The following is a 20,532-nucleotide window of genomic DNA, read 5'->3' as shown; positions in this document are numbered from 1 at the left end:
GTACAGCAGTTACTTAATATGTTGATAATTTATGATTTAAAGTATATATGTATTTATGATATGTAACATAATGTTGTTTTGATGCTTTTTTAAAGAGATATGTCTATCTAGTCATTTTCTTTATTGCTTTGGTTTAATGATGGCAAAATGGTATATTGATGGAAACCTTATTGTAATTATAGATATGCTTTAATATAAACTGTAGGTGTAGGACCAATAGTCATGTTATTATTAAGTTATGAAGACCACAAAAAAAATCTATATGTTTTCTGTTACAGTTACAATCTGACCTCTGTAGTGACTTACTGTAAATGCCTTGAAGTTTGCATGGTGTTTATTTCGCGGTAGGGAGAAAATGGAGTGTTCGCGGGGGTTTTAAGATCGCAGTTGAAACAATAGTAGCGCTACAGTCATAGGTGGGCAAAAAGTTTTGCGGTGTTTTTAAGTTTGCGCTGAAAGTTCACCGCCAAAACCGCGAACATAAAACCGCGAACATTTCTGCATTTACAGTATTTGAAAATGAGGGCCTGGGCACTTCTAGAGAATTTAACTTGGCTGCACCTTATTTCTGTTCGGTGAATCAATCGATATATATTCTATGATCCCTGTTAACGTGTTTGATACCTATTCCTATACATAATGTACCAGGGTAATTGAATTTGGCATAAGTTTGCAGGTTCTAAAGTTTGGTAATAAAGTACATGTACTTTCCATGTATTGCGTACCTGTTATTCATAAATTGGGGGTGATACACATACTTCATCAATAGTTTGAACTTTGTAGCTTTAGTCGCAGTAAGCAAGAATGAATGGTAACAAAGGTGTAAAATGGCCTACTTTCTGGGACTGCCACACAGCAATGAAACAAGAACCCAGCCTTTAGAACCATTCATTTGATAGAAAATGATAATGTCCACATCTGATAAAAAATTGAGTCAGAAAAAATCTTACTTTGGTATTTTCATCAGCTGAAAATCCTGCTTTTGGGACAAGTGCAAAAAACCAACCTTTAATCGCTTCAATTCTTCTCACATGCTCAAGTTTGAAAATGTGGATGCCTTGTTTTATTGCCCGCCTTGATTTTTTTCCGCCCCCAAGCACACTAAATTTTGAGCCTGCAGAGGATGTCATCCATAAAATTTACTTGCTGTGGCCTAATTGTGTATAAACAGTAGGGTTACTAAGACCACACCAATTTAATTTCTTGGTTAACGGATTTTTAATTTTAGCAAAAAAAAATTATGAAAACAGAAGGCTTGGGTGAAAACTTGCACCTGACCCTGTTCACTCCCTGATACTGTGTGCACCAAAGTAAAAACATTCTGTGACATTCTGTTTTCATGTTGTTTTTCCAATCTAGCATTTTTTGTAAAATTTGCATTTATTCCGTTAACCAAGAAAATTCATTGGTGAGGCCTAAGTCCCTTCAGTTAAGCTAGACTTATTTCAAGGAAGCCCAAATGAACCTAGTAGTACAAAGTTTTAAGAAAGCTTGCCCAGAACTCTCCAGAAGAAAAAACGTTCTGCTGCGGTACCAAGGAATGCCACCAGGCCTCAAATCAAATCATTGGACAAGACCTAACATCATACCAAATTTCATGACAATCCGTCCATAGCTTTTTTAGTTACGCTGCTAAACCACAAACACTGCTAATACACAAACACAGCTACATACATCCCTTCAAATGCTCTCGAAAACATAAACTTCTTGGTGATGGCCATGAAATGTAACATACTGCTACTTCATAAATCATATGGGAAAATCAAACACACATGAGACAAAGCCTTTTCAAAACAAAAGCTAAAGGTGTTTTATTATGTTGTGATGAAACATGGTGTTGAAGCTATATTTTCAGCTCATGAAAAATGTACATGTGAATAATGTCTTTCTTACAACAAGATATAGTAAAACGGTTTTCAAATCAACAGTTAATAGATCAGCTTCACGGTTCCAAGAAACTCCTTTTTATCTAGATGAATCTCATTAAAAGAACTTTGTAAAAGGTGCTATGTTGAATGTTAGTTAATTACAACATGTGGTAAAGTCTCAAATAAGGTCAATGTCCGTGTGTTATCTGCCACAGAAATAATATTTTTTTCTCTGAATGTTTTACACTAATTAAGTCATCTAGTAACGTGTGAATACACATTTTCTTCCAACAATACAATGTAGGGCCCTTCAGTTTGACAATAGCTTACTTAGCTATCTAGAACCGAAATACAACTTAATGTTTTTACATGTATGTGTACGATAAAATGCCCTTTAGTGTTGATACAATGATATGATTGAGTTTTAATATGTAAATGTTATGGAGCCAGCCTTTCTATAATAACAACAAATAAAAACAGAATTCAGGCTGTTAAGTCTGTTGGTTGTATACTAAAGATTCAATCCAAACCAACTAATGGCTTTATATATCACAATTCAGGGCAGTCCATTGCACGTCAGCAATACTTAAGTATGGTGACACAGGCATGGTCAAACAGACCCATGACCATGGTTCCCACACACTCAAGAGACCGGGTTTCCGGATCAAAACACACAACTTCTGAGGAGCCCTTGTTGCCTTCTTTGCCACCCAATATGTAGATCTTCCCCCCGAACGTAGTCATCCCGCAAGATTCTCGAATACCTGAAGCTACAGTGGTCCATACACCACTGTCATCCCCTGGTGTGAATGAACATAGAACATGTGGAGGTTTCCCAGTGATGGCATAGATGCTGCCGTTGAGAACTGAAGCTGTGATATGTCCACCTTTCATTGGCATGTCACTCATTGATTGCCACTGGGAGTCTCCTGGGCTGAAACGGTACACAGTAGACGTTTTCCTCATCCCATCTGAGGTCTCCTCATACCCACCCATCACGTATATACTGCTGTCCAACACTGCAACAGCATGATCGCATCTTGGTTCTGGGAGTGAAACACCTTCAGTCCACTTGTGCTGGCTTCGATCATAAACCTCTACAGATGTTAGTAGATGAAAATATTCTCTGCCACCGATTGCATACACTTTACCATATAACACAGCCAGCTTGTGATCGGTCCGCTTTAAGTGGATCATCGGAGCAAGATCGCACCAGGAGTCCAGTTCTGGTTGGTACAGCATCACACTAAAGCCATTAGAAGACATGACAATGTCACTTATGCCCAGACCAGCCACAGGCACAGGATCTAGTTCAACATCCAAATCAACCAATTGTTTCATAGTAGTCCAGCTTAACTCTGTTGGCTCAGCAGAATAGGTCATTGTGATGGAGTCATTGTATTCGTTCTCATGATGTAAAGTATCTTCTTCCTCTATCCCTCCGATGACAACTATCGCCTCCCTCAGACCACTGGTATGGCGTGGACGGGTACGTGGTGACTGGACCTCTCCTGGAAACAGCTGGCATGTGTGAGCTTCTGTCAAGATATCCTGGCAAGACTTGCGAACAATTTCGTTTCTATCAACATTCTCCAAGAAGTACAGCTTGTCCATGAAGGGGAACCTGACCAGTTCCATCAGCTCTCTCATCTCCTTCTTCCTCTTCCTGGTGTCGTGGTTGATCCATGTCATCACTGCTGTGTACACCGTTTCTTCTAAAGCATTGAGGTCGTCTGATGAGATAAGTGTGATAAGCTGGTCCTTAGTCAAAGAAAGGAACTCAGGTGTTTTGCTGATTGCTGTGAACTCCTTCAAGGCACAGGACCTTGCATTCTTCTCCAGGTCTGGGCAGGACAGCATGTTGCCTACCTGCATCATCTGCAGACAGTCTTTAGCACTCAGATTGTTGGATATAAAAGTCACACAAGCATCACGCACAGGTAGGATACGGAAGAAGTTGGCCCCTTCTAGAATTTTTCCAGCATTGTCTTCTGTGATGGTGACCTGTGACGTGTACGCATAGTCAACAAGAAGCTGCATGACATCAGGGTTGACTTCGTGAATGGCTACTTTGTTCTCCTTACTCTCGCGATGTCCGTTACAGAACATTGCACGAAAGTATTCACTGCAAGCAGCCAGGACGTTCCGGTGGCATGGAATTTCTTTTCCGGAGACACAAAGTATAACATCTGTCAGTAGGTTGTTAGACAGCAGTTCCTGCAAGCCCTGCAAGAGGGAGCCTGCATGTGGATTGTGGGAGAAGTGGAATGATGCTTGTGATCTCTGTTCCTCTGCCATCATACTTTAATCCTGTAAAACAAAATGATCAATTAGATATAGACATTTAAAGTTATCAATGACTTTTATGACATATGGTTTGTGGGTAGGCACCAAAGCCGAGTTTTATTTTGAACCTCCTTCTAGATAGCAATTTTCTGAGGAACAGCAGATTGTATTAAAAATTGTTAATGTACAGCAAACAAGGCCTAGGGGGAAAATGTTGAACTTATATTTCCGAATAACCAACAACCATAGCAACATCCTTCCAACCCTAGCCTTTTATTGGTCAACCACTGGCAAGTGACATAAGATTTTCAATCTTTCCAGGAGATTGAAAATGCCCAATTTTGCAGCTCAATTTTGACAGGAAAATACCTTTTTCTTCTAATATTTACTAAAATTATATCTAGGTTGAAGAAATCCAAACTCTGGTTTTCTTGTAGATGCAGATGAAAATGCAGAAAATGCAGAAATGTTCGCCATGGTTTTATGTTCGCATTTTTCACGGTGAACTTTCAACACTAACTTAAAATCACAGCGAAACTTTTTGCCCACCTATGACTGTAGCACTACTATTGTTTCAAACGCGAACTTAAAACCACCACGAACACTACATTTTCTTCCTTCCGCGAAATAAAAACCATGCAAACTTAGATGTATTTACATAATACAGTATCATTCATTCCCATACACAGTTGTTTTGGCTCAGAAGTATTTCCTGGAAGAGATGTCTGCACCCTCGAATTGAGACCCAAAATAAACTTAGGCATAGGGGCCCCTAATCATGAACACAATTATACAATTTGATGAGAAAGAATTACTCAGTTAGTCTCTAACCAAGGAGGTTTAAATAGGAAGGAGAGAGTTTGAAATTATTGCCTTTTGTCCTCGGTGGGCCTATTTAAACCTCCTTGCTCTAACTGACTCCTAATGGTTCCCAGAAAAAAATTGGCCAAATAAGCTGAAAAGTTTGCCAGAGGAGCTAGCCTCAGCCGAGGCATTACACATTGACAACCCTGGGTTCGGCCTACTAGTATTTTTGCGTTTCGGCGCATGCGCGCCGGAACGCATTGTCCTGGCTTTTACCTTCAAGGAAGGAAGCTTGGTTCAAGCTTGGTTCAAGCTTGGTTCAACACTGTGTCGCACACAATAAGACCTTATATGGCAATACGTTCCCAAATCCTTGTATAGCCGTTGCCTTATATGGCAAGAGAGCACGAAAAGGCAGGCAGGCTAGATTTGCATGTGACACAGGAGGGCGACCGCATGTAACTGCTACAACTGTTCGGAAATATCATTGCATTGTGGTTTCGGACTTTGATATCCTGAAAAATGACCATATTACATCTATTCCACAAGATTGCAGAAGAAAAAAAATGATTTCGTCAAGAAAACGACCAAAAATCGGCATAAATGATACCATATAGTGAGGTTATAGCATTACGTCCAGAGTGACTAATTAAGTACCGCAGCTTGGCCGATCTGGCAACGCGAAGCACTTCGGACCCAGAAGATCCGGGTTCGTGTCCGTGCATGGATTTTTCTTTTCTTTTTAGATATTGAATATCAAAAATATATATTGATATTATATTAATCTATCAATATCATATTTATGAATATCATTTTTTTTCATTAATAAATAAAGAAATATTTTATATTTGTTATTTTTAAATATTCATTTAATATATACAAGGCCTTTGTCTTATGAACAGGACTTCATAGATTCCAAACCCGGCATTCGAATTTTTCTGTTCATTGTAATGGAAAATACCGTGCAGCGGCTCCTATGCGCGGTAAGATGATTCTTGCAAAACACTCGCCACTAAACTTCTATCCCCGATGTAAACAGAGGCTCTTGATGTTGTTTGCAAAACAGCGATTCTTTGTTACAGTAGCAAATGCTCCATTGTTCAGTATCGACTTCATTCAGACAACACGGACGTGGAAAGTGGCGCCCCTCGGCACAAAACTATGGGAATTTTCATGAATTTTAGCAAAATTACCCAGGAAAATAAGGAAGAAATGTTGTAAATGCGGAAACCAGAATAATACGGATGAGGTAGCTGTTGATTTGTTTGACATTTGGTAGTCATTTTAGATAGAACCTTAGCTGTTATGAACTTCTATTTCACTTAATTACCATAGTGCTGATGATTCAATGGTGCTTTTTCAAATTTTATGTTTTATTGCGTGCCATGTACATAATTACATTGATAGCTTTTATAATGAGCCTATTATACATTTTACAAATAAGTACAAGTTGTAGGCCAAGACCAGCTTTTTCAAAAGCACTTAAGTTAAGTGACGTAACTTCAAAATTGCTTTCCCCAATCTGCCTTTCTCTATTAAAACAGTACTCATTTCCCAAAATGACAATTTTTCTTATAGACTGAACAGCCCTTGAGTGACTTCCTCTGGCAGATTTTACTTCAAGTAAAGGGAAAAGACAATTCACACTCATAAACGTAGCCGAAACGCCAGCTTTTTTTAAAAGCTCTTGTTTTATTCAGTTTGTGAAGCACCCCAAGGAGTCTGGTAACGTGGCTAGCGAAACAACACATGCTGCAGCTGCCCGAGTCTGATATCGGGCACAACTAGAAACAGATGGACCAAGATCTTCACAGAAAACGGACCCGCAAACCTGTAAAAACGCATAAATGGCAAGCTTGACAAGGTAACCGCACGATTACTAGTAGATTTAGCGGCTATTACTCACCTTGTGGTCGGGAAGAGACCTTTCACCGCTGTCTCTCCGCGTCTTCCTCTCTCTGTGAAACAAAAAATGGCGGGAAACTTCCAGGAAGTTCAAAGGTTATTTCTGGGATAGTCGAAACTATAAAGGGGATACAAACTATTTTGATCAATGAATATTTGCATCATTGTGCAAAATGAAAGAAGAATACATTTCGATGAATACAATCTAAAAGTTGTATGATGGCTTTTCTCTTAGTTAGTGGTCATATAAACCGAATGTTGCGGTCATTTTCTTTACTAGCACCCCCCCAAATGTGATATCAAATAGTCCAAAAATGACCTTTACCCCCAACTACAAGTTTTCCTGGATTTTAGGTCGTCTCACAGTTGGTATCTTCTTCCTTCTCTTCTTTCTACGTCTTGCTCCACTCAAAGCTGTCAAGAGTAATCAACAAAACAAGAATCTCTATAGGTAAGAACAAACTAGTGTTCGTTTATTCGTGTAATACGATACCCTTTAGTCATGTCACGTCGAATCAAATATTATGACTGAATACCAATTATGTGCCCAACACTTAGGCCTGACAAAAGTTTGGTCACAAAAATAATTTCAGGGGTAATAAGAAAACTCGCTTTGTTATGTGATCTTTGATATCTTATCAACAAATTGGCCTTCTTGTGCTCACCACCCTATTAATTCCGAAAATATTCACGATGAACATTATAAGTCATAGGGTTAGTGAGTATTAATAACTATTATATTGTTTTACAAAATGTACGTTGCATAATTCACTGCACGTGGAATTCTGAAAAATGTGGGCTGATTAGTAATGTGTATTCAATAAACATTATTTGATAAACAAAGCAGAATATTCACAAGGAAGAATTAAAGTTTCTTCTCACGCAGAGGTATAAACTTGTCATTGCCCAGCAGGTTTGGCTTTGTCAATAGTCTCAAACAACTGTTAATTCTATGTGGACGAATTTTGTCATGTCAAATAAATATGAGTTTTCTACATCACTGAAGCCAGGTATATTCATATATGATACAATCCATACATAATACATATCCTATGTTGCCTGTGGGGTGTCCCAGTGGTGTAGTGGCCTGCGCCTTTGTCTCTCACCACATCTGGTTCCAATTACTTGGATCAGAAGGCCCGGGTTCAAGCCCCAGGTAGGACATCTCTGGACAAGAGGCGCATTGAGTCATACCAAAGACTTTATGAAAATGGTACATACTTGTGAAACAGTATGGAAGTTAAACACACTTCACTGCCAGTGGACTAGCCCCCTGCTGCAGTGATTGTGCGTAGTTTAGTTTACAAAATGCAAATCTGGGAGTCTTCAATACGCATAATGTGCATTCTCAGAAGAAGCAACTGAAGCTCGTGTACTGAATTGAGAAACATTCAACTACGACAGTAACAATACTTTAGATAGCGATGCAATGGTCTAAAATACTTGTATCGAGATAGATGTGGTAGGATAGTAAAATATCAGCCAACAGAACACAGCATCATGAAGCTTGTTTCGTACTGAATTGAGAAACCTACGACCACAACATAAACAATACTTTTGACAGTGATGCAATGGTGTCAAAAAATCTAGTATTTAAATAGCTGTGGACTATAGCCAATAGAGCACACAACATCAGCTTGAAAAAAAAATTGTGTTTTGTTTTTCTACGATTGTTATGATTAGTCTGAACGGCGAATCAAAGCCGCATATGCACAATAGGTGAGTGGGCGGAGAATCAATCTAAAATGCTGAATATTCGGTGTTCCGTACAATAACGTACGGCTACTATAAAATCAGAAGTTTTACTCCACCAAGTACATGCATTTCACTCAGTGAAGACCAAACTGTTCAAATCAATAAACACTACTTACAATTCGCTATGTAACACATGAAACTAACAAATAACAGAACATAATTCTACAATACTGTAGCTTAAGCTTGAATTAAATGTTGCTGTTTATGTTGTGATTAGTCGGTGTAGCGAATCCAGGCAGTACGTGTACAATTAACGAGTGAGCAGGCCGCGTAGCCAGTGTTTCGTACAGTAACCTATGACTATTGAACAGCTATAAAAACAAGGACAGTGGCAGATAAGAATACAACCGGCATCATCATCGACATCATCTTCATCATTTACATCATGAACATCATCACTATAAACAACAACAACAATATCAACATCATCATTGTTACAAACACTTCCTTGTCGTCTGTTTTGAGGAACCCTCCCCATACAGTTTTTTTTTTTCTCATTACTAACTAGATTTGTTTTCAACAACCGCCTGCCAGCGTTTTGAGTGACACAATAGACAATGTAAAAGTAGGGAGTAAATATGCGTGCGTTTTTCGACACAAGCACTTTGCAATTTACTTCTCTTAGTACCTTGGAGTGTAAAGTGTAGAAGGCGCTTCGGATACGAAGCTACATCGTTCAACACACACACACACACACACACACACACACACACACACACACACACACACACACACACACACACTTTGGTCATTTCAAGTAATCTCCAAGCAGATCTATCGGTGGCAATGACAGTATTGAAAGGGCAGAAACATTAATGTAAATTTTACATTCTAAGCACCTTCAGAATAAAATGAGGGAATCTGGTGTGTAGCTTCAGATCAGACATATGCTCTTCTCTCTTGTGACTTTGAAAGAAGTGTCACTTGTTTTGCAAGAAGACATGTAACATCTGTCATGGCGTCATGTGAAAGATGAAATCTTAGGCTTATGAAAAAAAAAAAATCTTAGGCTTATGAAAAAAAAAAAAAAGAATTGGCCCCACTCAATTCAAAATGTTCGGTCTCCATAACGGGAATATCTTTTGAAAAATAAGAGACCCCCCACGTTTCCTAGCAACAGATTGTTGTGAAATTACAGTGTGACACTATCACTTCGCACCTTGCTGAATCATACCCTCTGGACTTAGTACATACCTTTTGCCTTTCTCAGTACACCTCTAATAGTCTAAAATTCTGCCACAGCAGCAAGGAAACTTGCTGTAAAACTTTGCTGTGGTGAGCATGGTCTGTGCTTGTGAAAGAGTTCGCCATTGTGAAAGCGTCAGAATCGTACCTTCATTTTCAAAGACTGGTGGTCTCTTTGGCAGCTGCTTTGATGTCGTCATCTTTGATTTCCGCGTACGAGTGTTGAAGTGAAGGATTCCCTGACTGATATTCGTTGTTTAACGAAGAGCCTTGTACTTTGAGTTCTTCACGGCGCATGTCACAGCTCTGGACAACACTGCTGATATTCGGAACGGCCATGTTGGTTAGTGGTTGTAGCCGAAAAGCATCAAGCACGTTTTTTGGTACAGCCCTTTGTTTACGTTTGCGCGGAATGCCGAGTGAAAAGCGGCGTTGGTTTTTCTTCTTCAGCGAAGGATCTTGCTGTAGATGTCCAACAACGGCATCACTCTGGTCAATACTGACGACAATCGAGGCCCGCATGTTCCTGACAGTTTGTAACGGCAAAGCAGCGAGTACGTTTTTCGGTACAGCCCTTTGTTTAGGTTTGCGCCACTTGAAGAGTGAGAACGGAATTTGGCCTCGGGAATCTTCCTTCTTCTGCGAAGGATCTTGTTGCAGATGGCCCACAACTTCATCATCCAGGTCAATATTGACGACAATCGAAGCCCGCATGTTTCCTACCGTTTGTAACGGCAAGGCAGCGACTGTTTTTCTCGGACCAGCCTGTTCCTTACGTTCGCGCCAAGGGTAGCGTGAAAAACCGCTAGTGTCTTCGTCTCTGATGGTTGAGTATCCTTCTTCTTGAAGGCGTTCTTCGGCGGTAGAATCCTCAGGGTCAACACATGTTATATTCTGAAGACGATTGTCGGTCACTGTTGGCAAAGGTGGGGCGGTGGCCATGTTGTTGAGCCAGGCCTTTCGTCGTTTTCTACAACGGCTGATCGCAGTGATGACGCAGATGACAAATAAGATGGGCACGACACCGCCAAGGATGCCAGCTGTGAGCCCTGCAAAAAATGGACAGAAACACATTTTCGATTAGCATGGTCGGTTAAATATACATGTATATAAATTTCTTGCACAATGATTGTGTACAAAGTACGGCATCTACTGGTACATAACTACAGTTCTATAAGGCTAATCTACCTAAGGGACTGTACGAAATTTAGCGGGGGGGGGGGGCAGGTGCGTACGGGGGGAGGGCCAAGGAAAAAAAAAGATGCCTGGGGAGGGCCAAGGAAAAAAATTGCCTTGGGGGGAGGGCAAAGGAAATTTTTTCTCAGAGTTAGCAATATCTTAGCATGCGTCTACCAGCAAGATTTGCCCCTCAAAAGCAGGAAATAGCGTTTCAGTCGGTCAAGATTTAAAAATTTTCCCAAGCCACGGGAAGCATGCCTGCCGACTCACCAAGAATCGTCGGCGGAAAATTTGTCGGGAGGGCGTCGTCCCCCAAATACCAGCAAACTTTGCCCCTAAAAATGCAGCAAATAGTGTTTTAGGGGGTAAAATAACAGTCCGTGTTGTAGCCACCGTACATCATTCCATCATTTGACGGAATTTTGCCGCTCACGACGGACAAAAATTTTGCCTTTTCCGTCATAGTGACGGACAAAATCGGCGTGAACAGATATAGACAGACCTTGGCCAATTAGATAATTTCAAATGCCCGCTGTCGGCCGGTGACAACCTAAACCAAACAAAAGACAGCCGAGGTTGCAAGTGACCGGTCGATCATTGTGGCCGTGGAGCGGAAAAATCGGCAACACGCCCCCCTCCCCAGTACAGTTCTGATCGGTCGCATCGGATTGACGTTTTTTCTGATGTTTTCCCGGTTCACCGTCAGTTATTGCCAATGAGACCTAAAAATTCAGAAATACTCCTAAGCTATCAGGCTTTCCGTATTGTGTGTATACATTGTTTAAGTTTCAAGCCGGCCGAGTAACATGCACTTTATTCCCGCGAAAAATTGTAAAGATGAAAATAACTGGCCGTCAGATATTTGATCCCACCAATAATTACGCCCGTCTGCATTGCGTCACGGAAAATTTACCAATAACATGCGAGTCTCGCTATTTCTCGGAATGTCAACTATAAAGCGTAAAATTGCGAGATTTTATAGAAAATGCTGGTTGAGATAGCACGACGAAGCGGCTGTTGGGATGCCTGAATCAGCGACATTTAAACATATTCAATGATGTTACCGGAGAAAGTTACCAGGGTAAACATTGGAGAGAAAAATAGGACGTCTTTATGGCGGTCTTTCTAAAAGTAGGGTGTCAAAATTCTTCAGTATGTTTAGTACAGGGCGCATTCGGACAAGTGTTGAAAATGTTTTACTTTTGCCGACCGAAGTTATTCCCGTAGGACATAGATGCGTAATAAAGTTTTGTTGCGCTAAATGTTCTTCGCCAATTCTTATTTGTCACTAATGAAGATGTCAAGTATAGCCTACCAGTAAAATTTGCCCCTCCAAATGAAGGAAAGAGCGTCTCAGACGGTCAAGATTTCGAAATTTTCCCGGGCGATGCCTCGCACCGAATTGTGATCATTCAAGAAAGTTATCTTTCCCCACCGCCCTCCATACGAAATTTCCTACCGCCCTCTCTGTTTTGTGTCATTCTTTTATGTATATAAATAGTTTGGGGGGTAGTTTTAGTGTTTCAGAAAGGGGGGGAGGGCCAAGGAAAAAAAATGTAGCTGGGGGGGGGAGGCCCAGGGCCTGTGTGTGTGTATGTGCATGTGCTTGACTCACCTTTCCACCAAAGCAGAAAAGATTTGCGAGTGGTGACAGTGATTCTCTCCCAGCTGTACGTGACTCGTGTTTCTGGTTCGACATCCGCTGATGTCGCTGTTTTTTGAAATTCGTGGATCTCCACGTTACCCGGAGACGAAGTTTGCTGAGGATTTCCCAAGTGGTCGGGAAGAGTACATGCCTGTAAGTCGACGTTTCTTAACGACTCCCCCTTCAGTTCTTGTGGTGACTCACATCTCAAGTCTAAGTCATTCTCTGTCAGTTGTTTAATAACGCGTGGGTCATCCTGTAGAACTAAGTCCATGATGATAGCGACTCCATTCGGGTGGAAATTGCAGTTGGCAGACATGCATGTCCACACTTGGGTGACAGCGGCGTCGACGCAACCTTCGTCGCGGTGTTCCCACACGCATCGCCGCAAACGGGCTATCCACTGGATCTCACAATCGCAGAGAAAAGGGTTCTGCCATATGCGCAGATAGAAAGTCTTATGCTGAGGCTGTAGTCCGTGCAGAAATGTTTCTGGAATCGTAGTGATGCGGTTCGATTGAAGATAGATATATTTTAGTTTTGGTGGAAAGTCGACGAAAGCGTCGACCATTGAAATTTCGTTGTTTTGCAGTTTCAAAGTCCGGATTTGTGAGATATTGCGAAGTGATGCCCACGGGAATTCTCGCAAACGGTTGTTGGACAAATTCAGAAGACCAAGCATCGGCATTTCTGGTATATATTTCAACTGTTCGATATCATTGAATTGTAACAGGAGCACTTCTAGGGTGCGAAATGATGGCATGTCGTCTGGTATGGTCTTCAATTTTGGTGATTGCTGCGCGCAGGTACCGTAAGTCCAACAAGAACTGGCGGGGTACACATTTGTTAGGAGGGATCCAATCACGATACAAATGGTGAGAAACATATCCGTTGATGTCGTTCACGTCGCTACCGAAATGAGCGAAAACTCACCACTTTTTGCTTTATTTTCAGACGTAGTCTTTAACATTGTCCAAATCTATAATGGTGTCGTCCCCTCACCACACTGCTTCAATACATTGTAATCACATGTTTTGATAATTGTCTCAAAAGCCAACGTGAAAGAATGACATAAAATGATTTTCGCTATAGTTCTATATCCACTTAGTATGTAATATCGACTGACAGTAAGGTCTCACACGCATTTAGCAAGTCGTCTTCGAAAGAACTCCGCGGTGTAGAGAGACTGGGCCTGTACTTCTAGTCTTGTTGAAGGCGTTTTCTTGCTTGTATCCCACATCAACAGTACTGTTAGTCAATATTGTAGGCCCAAACAGACTCTAAGTTTTCTTCCTTGTATCCAGGGTTGTCTCCAGGACCCGTCCCTCTGTCCCAGGATGGAAATTCGCTTGTCGGGACGGAAAAAAATGTCAGACTGTCCGTCCCAAAAATTGGAACTACATCAACGGTACTGTTACCCAAAATTGTAGACCAACAGCCTCCGTCAATGAAAACACTGCTCTGCCGTTGGTCACTGGTAGTCTAGACTCTGTCAAAGTGACGTAAGCTTAGGCCCTCCCAGCACTCCCGATGAAAAGGCACAACTGTTTGATTTTCACTCTCTGATGTCGATTGTCGGAACATGAATCGTAATCGCTCCCGTTCATTCTGCTACGCATTTGCCTTTAAAAGATGTTTGACATCCAATAATAACCAGATTGGCTGCCTGTATTTCTCATGTTACTTGATTGTCTTCTTACAAAAATTGATAGCTTGATTGTCACTCTCTGATGTTGCTTATCTGACTATGAATCGTAATGGCCTCCGCACATTTTCGAAACATTTGTTTTCAACAAGTCATTTCTGACTTTGGGAGAAGAGATGATGTTAAACGCCCATTCATGTAATCCGTCACATTGAAGTGATCTTTTGTTCTTGTTATTTGGCGTCGCGATTTCACGATTCACAGCTTCGGAACATTATATTCAATTTGGTAATTCTGCTGTTCAGGATCTATTTCTCACACAGAAGGGCAAGTTTTAGGAATCTATCTGAGTGTGAATGTGTGTGTGCGTGCGTGCGTGTGTGTGTGTGTGTGTGTGTGAATGTGTGTGTGCGTTCGTGTGTGTGTACATGTGTGTTCGTGTGTGTGTATGTGTGTGTGTGTGTATGTGTGTGTGTGAATGTGTATGTGCGTACGTGCGTGTGTATGATAAATAATGAATCGTTTATCTAATTCAAACACTGTCGCCAACATGGCAGCCATTTTTTCGGAAGGCTGAATTGCGTTAGGACAATACATTATGTACATATTTGTTCCATGATAACACGACAGGAATGAGAAAAAAAAACGTTTAACAACCTGTTTGATGAGATTTCATGTATAAAGTACAGGACCAGCTAAAAGCCTTATGTGTCTGTTTATATCCATGTGTCTGTATGTGTGTCTTTGTCTCTGACCAAGGGAGTAAAATATTGAAGGTCGTGAAATCTGCCATCCCTGTTTGTTTTGTTTGTATTGCATAGCCGGTAAAGCCGTATCAAGGCGTAACACACCAGGTTTATACTGAAGAGTACAAGCTGCATATCCACACACCGGTAAGGACCTCCTACTCTTTTCGATAAGTGTGTTGGATTCTTTAACGTGCTTGAGGTGTGGCTCTCCCCAGACACGGGACCTCCATTTAACGTCCTATCAGCGGGACGTCCCTAACCTAGGTACTCATTTTCACCTGAGTAAAGTGGGGAGAGTCGTGTTAAGTGCCTTTCCCAAGGGCACAACGTCAACGGGACAAATCAGGGACCCCCGGATTCGAACCCGGTATCTCTGGGTTCTGGGACCAAACATCCTGCCACTACGCCACCGCGACGCCGCCGCGACCTCAGTATGCCACGCGCGCTCAGTCCTTGGCGTAAAAAACAGGAGGCAGAATAATCAGCGGCAAAAGCGCAGACAATCAAAACTGGTGCCACGTTTGAACGCGATTTCTCTCACGTCCCACGCAGAACCGCGTCGTGAATATTTCATAACAATGATGTATAACACAAGCGTCTACAAATACAGTGTCGGCGGATGTGAACAGTTCATTTGGTGCTTCAAAGGAGGTAAGCCTTGTATTTTCGATCGAATCTAGACGTTTTTTACTCTGCGCTAACCTTTAGCACTTAAGTAGCCGTTTGGTAACCAATGTCCTATCGGTCAAAGAGTTAGGCAGCGGGCAGAAGGTTAATTCAAAAACAGATGCATGACTTGAAATGGTTTCTAGACGGTTTCTCGCTTGATCTGTAACGTCTTTCAACCTACGCTCTTGTTCTATACTATAATGAGAGGTTTTCAGTGTACAAATGATACAACTTGAAAGGCGTAGACAACAATCAGGATATACAAAAACACAGTGGAATACAGTACACGAAAACATGGGAGTCTTAAAGGCAATCAAAGCAATATTAGGGCCCAAAATATGGAAAAGTTGAAATCTTTATGTTATTGACATCTGCTAACACTATTTAGCACATTTGCGTAATAACTTCATACTTTGAGCATCTTAAAACAGCGCACAAACGTGCCGTATGATGATTCCCTTAGTTTCGCGAGCCCACAAAAATCCCGGCGACGATTTTCAGTGAGTTCTCACATCACAACGACGTCATATTTTTGCATGATGGACGTCGCTATACATTGTGATAGTGTTGTTTGAACTAATCTTGTATAGAAATGACTAAATAAATTGCCTGTCAAAATCCGATTTTCCGGCCCTAATATTGCTTGGGTTTCCTTTAAGAGGCAAATTGATTGATGTTATGTTTTTTTTTCGGCATGGATCTTGTGTCCTTCGTTATAGGGCTCAGTATGGTGGGAATAATATCATACAGTGAAATATACAAACATGTTTTTAAACATGTTTGTATATACCCAAAACAGTGTAGCTTTGCAGCCGCAGGGCCGTCTAAGCTTTTCACCCTAAAGCACCGAGAGAAGTAATCTGCAACCTGTGCTCGTGTCAAAACATGCATGCATATTTAGTCGCTACCTTTAAGATGATCTGAGGTTGTCTATCGTGTTATTCAAAACAGCACGCCGGCAGGCAGTTGAAGATAGATCTAGACTAAGGCAGCGTTTGTAACAAAAATGATGTTGTTGTTGTTGTTGATGATGTTGATAAAGTAACTAAATGATGAGACGTTGAGGATGATGTCAATAATGTAGATTATCTTGATGATGATGACGACGTTAATGGTCATGATTTTGATGATGACGTTGATGATGTCAATAATGTAGATTATCTTGATGATGATGATGATGATGATGATATTCAACTTTATTCAACTTTATTCAAAATATGCAGACTGGCAGGATATCCCACTGGATATCCTGAATTGTTCTGACAGTAACAATTGTCGGTTCCACTAGTCATTATATACAAAATACAGGTCACAGTTCAATTTGATCTAAAATGTCCTTGAACTATAAAATAATTGCAAGCTTGTGTGCATGGCATCAAGAATAAACCGTCGGACAGGAATGACGAGTTTAGATAGCCATAAATATACATGTTAGGACAATTTAAAAGATCAATACAATTTAAAAACGATGATTTTTACCACATTACACGTTTAAAAGTTCACGAAAGTGACTGGTTGTACAGTTTTGTGGCATGAAACAGAAACGAGTTCTTCAGCCATTCGGTCCTACAAGTGGGTAGAGTTCTATGGTTATGGTTTCTGAGAGTTCTACCTGTTTGTTGTTGCCGACTGCTTGTTGTCATGTAGTGCAAGGGATGGTCTTCAGAGTGCATCTGTTGAAAGAGTTTTAAGGTTGCTTCGTCACGTCTAGACTTAAGAGCTGGCAGGTGGGTTGTTGCCTGGATACCTCCGTTCCCGTTGATAATCTTCGATGCTCTCTTCTGGACAGATTCGAGTGTTTTTGACTGGGTTTTGTTACATCCGGCGTACACCACGTTAGATGACGTTAATGATGATGATTTTGATGATGATGATTTTGATGTAAATGATGATAATGATGATGATATCGATGATGACGTTGATGATGCAAATGATGACGTTGATGATGTAAATGTTGATGTTGATGATGACAATGGCGTTAATGATGATAATGTTGTGATGATAATGTAAATTGTGTTCTTAGTTTAATTTCTAGAACTTACCCCTGAATTTTTCAGATCTAAGAACATGTTCAACATTGTTTTGTTTTGTTTTGTTTTGTTTCTCGAAGGAATTCGACACCAAGTCAACAAAACCATGCCATGCATCGAATGAGGCGACGACAGCACTGTTGGAGACCACAGCTAAGAATTAGGCCTAAACACCCACGTTATTTGGGGGTTACGACTTCAATAACATTAGCCGACATGTTTCTCGTCTTTTCTATCGTACTTTTACCCGCCCTTACAAAAACATACGCAGACAGTCGGTGTTGGAAATACGGGAACTGCGCAGGACGAATGCTTCGTTTAACTACCATACCACAAAACGTGTCTGCTGAAGTACTGCTTCTCAATTCGAATGAAATCGAAGAGCTGACGTCCATACCAGAAATGCCGAGGCTGACTTATCTAATTTGTCCGAGAATCGTTTGAGAGGATTTCCGTGGCCTTCTCTAAAGAATGTATCGAATATTCGAAGCTTAAAACTTGACAATAATGAAATTTCAAAAGTCGACGCCTTCGTTGACTTTCCTCAAAACTTGACGTATCTTTACCTCGAACTTTTACCGAAACCTTTATCCATGGATTCAAGCCTAAAAACGCCTTTTTGCGCATATGGCAGAATCCTTTCCTCTGCGATTGTGAGATCCAGTGGATCGCCCGTTTGCGGCGATGTGTGTGGGAACACAGAGACAAAGGCTGTCTCGATGCTCCTCTCTCCCGAGTTAGGAAGTGTATGTTGACCAACTGCAATTTCCACCCGAATGGCGTTGTGGTCATTCTGGACTGGCGTGTACGGAATGGTGTTCCAGCTATCCGACAACCGACATTCCAGGAGCTACTTTCTTTCTGGCCTCAACGGTCCTATCCCTCTTTCTATGGCGGTTACATATACAATGCCACATGACCCTTTTCCAAGCCTAAACCGTTTCCAACACCAGCGCATGGTATTTGATCTCTCTCTACTCCAGATTTCCGTAGACTCAAATGACCAATCGCTGAACGCTCATTCTCATTTAAATGTACACATTTGGTAACTTCGGTTACCGTTTGAAGTAAGACGTTTCTCACATTAAGATTTGCCTCATATGATGTGCCAAATTGTCGTTTTTAAAAGCCAGGAAATATTTTAGTCGTCATAAAAACGACAGTTTGGCACCTTATATGTGGCAAATCTTAATGTCAGAAACGTAATATAATATAATTACAGTGAAAAAATATAATTACAGTGAAGTATTTATAGTGTGTACATTGTGGGTTAGGTGTTTGTTAATTTCCTTTGCTAGTGACCTGCTAGTTCTAAGATAGATGCATGAAATGAATATTGATGTAAGTTGTGAAATCACAGACCTTGATTCACTTCTAGGAATTACTATCCTGGAGTAACAAAGGACTGGGCCGTAAACGTGCTCGCTACCTTACCCTTACAAACAGTGACCAACATGCCCGTCCGGGATATTAGCAGTGTTGATTAGAGCGGTGACATCCACCGTAGACAACTCAGAGAAGGCTTTCTGATGGTCAGCGAAAATCAGCCAAATAGTCGGTCACTTTAGTATGTCTTCGCAGAAATCAAAGATGAGGACACCAACACAATCTCCACCTGTATCTAAGGGTACGGTTCCATCGCACCAGCACTGGTGACTTTGACTACAAACTATGTTTAAAAAGAGCCAGGTGTTTAAAGCCAAACTCTAGTGTACATCAGCCTATAAATAGAAAATGTGGAGGTCTTATGGCGAGAATACAGGGGATATGATGAGCAAGACGGCAAGATAGTCTCATTCTTACGTCCGTAGAAACGGATATTTTGTAGTCACGTTGGTGTGTTTGTGTGTAGTGGTTAGTGTGTGAGGAAGAGGGAAAAAGTGTAATAGGATACTTTGAAAAGTGGGATGATGGTTTGACTGGTGTCCAATGTTGCTTGTTGGCAATTGAATTAGGCATACTTCTGCAATGTAGGATGTATATTCACTTTCCTTTCCCTTCACAGAATAAACAAGTAGATTACAATCGTATATGATGGCACTGCACACACCTACAGAGTTGTAATCAAGATTTGATTTCTACAATAAAAGATGGTCTCCATGTATGCCTTGTAGTAGAGCAGAGCCAAGTTACTGTTGTGCATTGAATTTGATTGACACTCACTCACTCACTCACTCACTCACTCACTCACTCACTCACTCACTCACACACACACATACACTCACTCATTCATACTTACCATCACTCACTCATACTCACACACATGCACACATACATACGCACGCACACACACACAGAGACACATACACTCATTTTCAGGCGCACAGATTCTTGTAGACAATTTTCGCACGTGCCAACGTTTCTTTACTGCAACCGTCCTTGGTTTTTACAGATTAATTTGTTATTCATAGGGTACGGTACTGTATTGGTTTCGTACCACAGACTAATCACAGTCTAGAAACAGCGTTACGTCCCCCATGGCCATATTGTTGTTTTCTTGAATACAAAAACTAAATAATGCTTTCTGATTCCAGGAACGATCGCGATGAATAATCAACAAACCTTGCGTAAGCATTCAAAGTACAGGCGAAGGTATTGAAAACAACTTGCCTCAATCCATCGAAAAACATGCAATATCCCCGAAGCGCAAATCGTTGTCATTTTTGTATTTTTAACGTCTATTCCTCACCATGTTACTATCACTACTTAGACATCATTTTGTTTGTAATGCAAATGCCTTGGACTAAATTTCTGTATCATTGTACGAAGAAGTAGTGCAAGGTTCAGCAAAGAAATACAACAAGATAGTGAG

The 20,532-nt window shown here is 40.9% G+C and overlaps 1 protein-coding gene across 1 annotated transcript; it reads right to left on the bottom strand.

Moving 5' to 3' along the window:
- Positions 1-1,785: 1,785 nt before the first annotated feature.
- On the bottom strand, positions 1,786-6,943 carry LOC136427356 (kelch-like protein 24a). The gene is made up of 2 exons (XM_066416179.1): positions 6,865-6,943; positions 1,786-4,178 (listed from the first exon to the last, which is right to left on the bottom strand). The coding sequence occupies exon 2, from the start codon at positions 4,167-4,169 to the stop codon at positions 2,445-2,447; it is 1,725 nt and encodes a 574-aa protein (XP_066272276.1). The 5' UTR covers positions 4,170-4,178; positions 6,865-6,943; the 3' UTR covers positions 1,786-2,444.
- Positions 6,944-20,532: the final 13,589 nt, after the last annotated feature.

This window comes from Branchiostoma lanceolatum, chromosome 2 (genome assembly GCF_035083965.1).
Source record: "Branchiostoma lanceolatum isolate klBraLanc5 chromosome 2, klBraLanc5.hap2, whole genome shotgun sequence".
In the NCBI taxonomy this organism is placed as follows: Eukaryota; Metazoa; Chordata; class Leptocardii; order Amphioxiformes; family Branchiostomatidae; genus Branchiostoma; species Branchiostoma lanceolatum.
The sequence above is the reverse complement of the archived record's forward strand: the minus strand, read 5'-3'. Positions and strand labels throughout refer to the sequence as shown.